The sequence below is a fragment of the Amaranthus tricolor genome, chromosome 15 (genome assembly GCF_026212465.1).
Source record: "Amaranthus tricolor cultivar Red isolate AtriRed21 chromosome 15, ASM2621246v1, whole genome shotgun sequence".
Taxonomy (NCBI): Eukaryota; Viridiplantae; Streptophyta; class Magnoliopsida; order Caryophyllales; family Amaranthaceae; genus Amaranthus; species Amaranthus tricolor.
The window spans coordinates 13,809,691-13,816,339 of NC_080061.1; the positions used below are offsets into that span (position 1 = coordinate 13,809,691).

Sequence of the window (6,649 nt, forward strand, 5' to 3'; positions counted from 1 at the left end):
TGATATATGTAAGGGTCTTGTTAGGTGAGGACCGTAGTCCTAAACCCTAACTATGGTGGGAGTCGTCACTCCTCTTAATACTGTTATGCTCGAGACTTCACATGATGGGTTTTTCTCGGACCCCCTGTCTGACACCGCATTTTACGTGCCGGCTAACACGGACGTTGGGATTTTACATGCGGGTCCATGGTTCGACGTTACCTTACTATCAGAGTCATACAATCAATATCATGCAATATCAAACAAGACTCTAAACCGAAATAGTTTACATTCTTATAAGTCAAACTTGCACTAGTCAAAATTTTGACAATTCTACGCTTTTAATAGAAACAAATTACTAGTATCTAATAAATTAATATTAATTAAATAAAAAATTTTCGTAGCTACTAAGATTCCTGAGGCTAAACTAAGTTATTATTATGTCATAAATAATCATAAAAGTCAAGAGTAATATTAATAACGTATTTTATCAAATAATCAGTAAAATATTAAAACGGATCTATCATAACTATAAAATAAGATAATCCGACAAGTTATTAAGGGTCAAAAATCTAAATGAAATGAGTTTTTGAGAAAAACAACGCAAAGCATTTCAACAAATTTGTTTGACTATTTTACCAATAAACCGATTAAAAATTTATCAAAACAGCAAGATGATATGGAATCATTTTTAACACATAAGTTTATTTAACTAGTAAAATTCATATATATATTTATATTATCATATTAATCAAAAATTTCCATATATATGACTTTTTTTCGAGTGTCCCAAAAGTATTATTGTTTTGACGAAAATATCACTAAACTGGATATGACTTTAATATTACCGTGTAAAGTTTAAATGACTAAAATAAAATCATGTTGATCATGCTTTTATATTATCGAGTAACCATAAATAAATATCACATAACAAGAGAGTTAAGAAAATGTGTACCATTTTCCTCCAAAGGTGGTGCTAAACCAAGTAAAAGATAATACTTGATTTTTTAAAAGTTGAGGATTATTGGCTTAAGAAGTGATAAGATCAAGCTCCATCTTCATTTGATTCTTCAACAAATAAAAAGGGTATAAAGTTAGTAAGATGTTAATGAAGTGAAGATATAAGAAAGAATGGTAGAAAGATTTGATGATGGGGGTGCAAGTGATCTCATGGCTAAGGAGGGGTAATTATAATGGGTTTTGGGCAACTTTTTAGTTCATAAGATTGTATGAAAAAGAAGGTTAACTTGTGTAAGTGATTTAGAGTGTGTAAGTGAATGTGTAAGAGTTGGAGTGTGTAAGTGGATGTGTAAGAGTTTGGAGTGTAGAAGAAGGTTAACTTGTGTAAGGAAATGGTGATAGCTTGTGTAAGTGATGAACATTATGGATTGATGTAGAAAGGATTTTGGTTCATCAAATTTTTGTTCTAGTTTATACTAATAAAATGTTTTAGATTAATGGGAAAGTATGATTAAGGTTTGATTATGAAAATGTGATAGTTTACTTAGAAAATTTTAGTTAAAACTATACTTAAAGTTAATAAGAAAAATATAGTTAATTTTTAGGTATAAAATAATTAAATCAAAGTTGTAAGGTTAAAATGATAAGTAGTAAAGTTAGTTTAAGGAAACGAAATTGAAACTTAACATTTTAATAAAACCGTAAATATATATTAAAATTTTACTTTTCATAGTATAAAATAATAAAATAATATTTTAGTGCTTATAAAGAAATTTAAGAATATATATATGCATAATTTTTTTTTTAAATTTAATATTTGGAAGAAATCACAAAATCGGAATAAGGTTTAGGATTTAAAGGTGATTTGAATTAGATAACCAAAGGATTAGTAATTCGAAAAGAAATTTCGGAATAATTAATCGGAAGATTAAGATTAAATAATTTGAACCTGTTACAACTCTTTCCCTCTTTAGATAGTTTCATCCCGAAACTAGGACTTACCAAAAAGGTTCGGATAACGCTCTCTCATGTCGACCTCTTTTTCCCAAGTTGCCTCTTCAACCCCGTGGTTTGACCACAAAACCTTGACCAATGGAATCCTCAAATTTCTCAACTCTTTTACTCGGGTATCTAAGATCCTGATTGGTCGTTCCTCATACACCAAAGACTTCTCACACAAAAGCGGCTCGTGAGCTAGAACATGAGACGGATCATGAACATACTTCCTCAACTGTGAAACATTGCTAAACTTGGAGGTAAAGCCAACTCATAAGAAACTTCCCCAACTCTACTCAAGATCTCAAAAGATCCAATAAATTTTGGACTCAACTTTCCTCGAACTCCAAAACGCTGGACACCCCTTGTAGGTGAAACCTTTAGGAAAACCTTGTCGCCAACCTCAAATTGCAACATCTTTCGACGATTATCAGCATAACTCTTTTGTCGGCTCTATGTTGCTCTCATGTTCTGTTGAACAATCTTCAGAGCATCAATGGATTCCTGAATCACATCTGGACCTTCTGGAATGGTCCTATCCATCAAATCCCAACAAAACGGTACTCGGCACTTCCTTCCATAAAGAGCTTCATACGGTGCCATCCTAATACTAGATTGGAAACTTTTGTTGTAGGCGAACTCCACCATCGGTAATTTATCTTCCCAGGTTCCTTCAAAGTCCAACACACAACATCTCAAAAGATCCTCTAAAGTCTGAATAGTTCTCTCAGTTTGACCATCAGTCGTAGGATGAAAAGCAGTACTCAAGCACAACTTACTCCCAAAAGCTTCCTGCAACTTTTCCTAAAACCTCGATAAAAACTTCATATCACTTATCCGAAACGATAGTCTTCGGCATTATGAAGTCTGACAATCTCTCGGACTTAGGCATCTGCTAATTGCTTGGCCCCCCAAGTATTCTTCATCGGCACAAATCTAGCGACCTTGGTCAATCTGTCAACAATGACCCAAATAACATCATTCCCTCGCTGGGTCCTTGGTAGCCCTACCACAAAGTCCATAGAAATCGAGTCACACTTCCAATCTGGGACAGGCAACGGTTGAAGCAACCCTGAACTCTTTTGTCTCTCGAACTTTACCCTCTGGCAAACTAGGCACTTAGACACAAAATCAGAGACGTCTTTCCTTAGACCTTTCCACCAAAATATCTCTCTTATCTCTTCAGTCATCTTATCTCGACCTGGATGCAAATGAAATAAACTTTGATGTCTTTCCTTCAGAATCTCATTCTTCAATTCAAATTTATTTGGAACACACAATCTACCGTTCATCCTCAACTCTCCTCTTTCTCCTAACTCAAAAGCATCAGTCTCATTTTCCTCAACTCTATGGATCAACTCAACAATCTCTGGATCCTCAAGTTGTGCCTCAATTATACGATCAAACAAAGTGGGTTGTATAGTCATTGTTCCCAAATACTGACCAACCTCGTGTCGACTACAAACCTCTAATCCCAAACTCTGCATCTCACGATACAAATCCCGTGGTACAGACATAATGGCATTCACAGACACTCTCGGTCTCCTACTCAAGGCATCAGCTACCTTATTCGCTTTTCTAGGGTGGTACACAATTTCAAGATCATAATCCTTAATTACCTCAAGCCACCGCCTTTGGCGCATGTTCAATTCCTTTTTGTTGAAGACATACCTCAAATTTTGATGATCAGTGTAGATCTTACACGGTAACCCAGACAAATAATGTCTCCACAACTTCAAAGCAAAGATCATTGCAGCAAGTTCAATGTCTTGCACGGGGTAATTCACCTCATGTGGCCTTAACTGCCTCGATGCATAAGCTATGACCTTTCCTTCTTGCATAAGTACACAACCCAAACCTTCGAATGAAGCATCACAATAGACCTCGAATGGCTTGCTACAATCAGGCATTGCTAAAACAGGGGCGGTAGTAAGTCTTTTCTTTAATTCCTCGAAAGCAATTGTGTGCCTCTCATTCCACTGAAATCGTATCCCTTTCTTCAACAGCTTAAAAATGGGACAAGCAACCTTAGAAAAGTTTTCAACATATTTCCTATAGTACCTAGCTAATCCCAAAAAGCTCCATACTTCAGTCACATTTCTAGGAATCGGCCAGTCCATTATTGCTTTAATCTTCTCAGGATCTACAGAAATTCCACCCTTAGACACCATATGACCTAGAAAAGAAATTTCCTCAAGCCAAAACTCACACTTACTAAACTTCCCATACAATTTCTCTTTTTTCAAAAGCTCCAGAATCATTCTCAAGTGTTCTTCATGTTCTTCCCTACTCCTTGAATATACCAAAATATCATCAATAAAAACAACCACGAATTTATCCAAATATTTATCCAAATAAGGACGAAGATACCTCTGCATCAAATCCATAAATGCTGCAGGTGCATTTGTTAACCCAAATGGCATCACCAAAAACTCATAATGTCCATATCGAGTCCGAAATGCTGTTTTAGGAACATCCTCCTTGGCTATCCTCAATTGATGATATCCAGACCTTAAATCAATCTTCGAGAACACCTGAGCACCTCTTAGCTGATCAAACAAATCATCTATCCTGGGCAAAGGGTAACGGTTCTTAATGGTGATCTTATTAATCTCCCTATAATCAATACACAATCTCATCGTTCCATCCTTCTTCTTTACAAACAGAACAGGGGCTCCCCAGGGTGACACACTAGGTCGGATAAAACCTTTCTCCAATAACTCATCCAATTGCTTTTTCAATTCGGCTAACTCAGCTGGAGCGAAACGGTACGGAGTCTTAGAGATAGGGGTAGCATCAGGAATTAGATCAATATGAAAGTCAACCTCTCTCCTTGGAGGTAAACCAGGTAGATCCTCAGGAAAAACATCAGGGTAATCACAAACAATTGGGGTTTCCTCAAGACTAAACTTGATTTTCTCCTCACTACTAGCAATAAAACACAAATATCCCTTATCTCCATGTTTAATCATCTCAATGGCTTGAACTGCAGAAATGGTCTGAATGGGAAACACAGAATTCTTCCTAATCAAACATTCTCCACTTGGAGCCTTAACCCGAACGATCTTCTCTTTACACAAAATCTCCGCATGATGACGTCCAAACCAGTCCATTCCCAAAATAATATCATATGTACCCAACTCAAAAACTATTAAATCGGCAGGTAGATGCTTGTCTGAAATCTTAAGAGGGAAATTAGGAAAGATACGGTCACATAGGAATGGTGAACCATCAGGTAATAGAATTTGGAGATTAAATTTTTTAGGTTTAAGAGAGATAGAGGATTTATGAAGGAAAGAAGTAGAGATAAAAGATCGGTCAGCTCCTGAATCAAAAAGAATATGAGACAAAGAGTCTCCTACGACAAAGTGACCAGAAATGACCTTACCCTCAAACGCCTGATGAAGATTGTCTACATGGTTGCTAATAGCGTGCAAACCGGCAGTCCTCTTAGCTGCAATACTCTGAACATTTCTCGAAGAACTAGGAGCTCCATAATTACCAGTACTACTAGCTCCTAACTGGATCCCTTCTCGGCAGTTAGTGGAAACATGACCCTCCTTTTTGCATTTGAAGCAGATGATCTTCCCAGTGCATGAACGACCTCGGTGATCCTTACCACATAAGTGACACTTCCAAACTGTGACTCTTGTTGAAGTTGTTGGTTGGAACGGCTTGGCGATCCCAATTGGTCGGCCTCTTGTTCCTGTTGTTGTTGCCTCCACCAAATTTTCTTTTGTTGGTGCTGTCCTCCTTGTCAAGGATCCTCTCATACTCAAGCGCTCGGTCGTAGAGATCTCGGAAGTTACAATACTTCCCGATCTCCTTTTAGATCTTAAGATTAAGACCCTTGAAGAAGCGGGATGCACGAACACTTTCTTTGCTTACGATGTCAGAAGCAAATCGAGACAGCTCATTGAACTTACAACTGTACTCAATCACGGTCACAAGACCCAGACGAAGATGTAAGAACTCATTCTCCTTTTTCCGTTGGAGTGATGGCGGATAGAATTGTTGACGAAGAGTTATAAAGAAATCATCCCAAAAGGTATCAGTCATAGTGGCCTTGACAGAACGCCACCATAACTCTGCTGGACCAGATAGGTAAAAGGAAGCCAGCTTTACTTTTAGGTGTGTTTGACAGTTAATGACCTCTAAAAGTTTCTCCATCTCTGCGAGCCAATTCTCGAAGCGAACTAGATCAGCTTCTCCGTCGTATTGCGGCGGACGATGATATGCCATATTCTTATAGTATTTCCCGTCGTCATTGGCCTGTTGAACCTGATTCTCCATGAGGGTGATCAGTCGCTCATTTGTCCTTTCCATCCGAGCTAGTTGTGCTTCTAGCTCTCGAACTCTAGCTTCGTGATCAGATGAAGTTACGCCGTTTCTTACCTAAAAAAATTTTTTTTTAAACATGTGACTAACTTTCATATTAACTTAATTAATCTGGCACGTAATTTTACACATAGTCACATAAGCACATAGAAAATAAATAGAATTTTTAGGAAGACTTGTTTTGAAAATAATTTGAAATTCTTTATTTTTTTATTTATTTATTTTTTTTTAGTCGGCTATCGAGCCTTTCACATGGAACTAAAATTCCAAGATCCGAGTAACTTTAGCTCTGATACCACGTGTAGCAGGAGCGGCACTCTCGATACATAATTAACATTAATAATTATACTTGAGATAAATAATGCGAAAGTGTAAA

At 37.0% G+C, this 6,649-nt stretch overlaps 1 protein-coding gene across 1 annotated transcript; it reads right to left on the minus strand.

Moving 5' to 3' along the window:
- Positions 1-4,136: 4,136 nt before the first annotated feature.
- On the minus strand, positions 4,137-6,261 carry LOC130801053 (uncharacterized; the record flags this gene model as incomplete). Its single annotated transcript, XM_057664813.1, has 5 exons — positions 5,809-6,261; positions 5,319-5,495; positions 5,041-5,117; positions 4,626-4,767; positions 4,137-4,565 (listed from the first exon to the last, which is right to left on the minus strand). Coding segments are annotated over exons 1-5 (1,278 nt in total), but the record flags the coding sequence as incomplete, so codon positions are not given.
- Between the last annotated feature and the right edge of the window lie 388 nt (positions 6,262-6,649).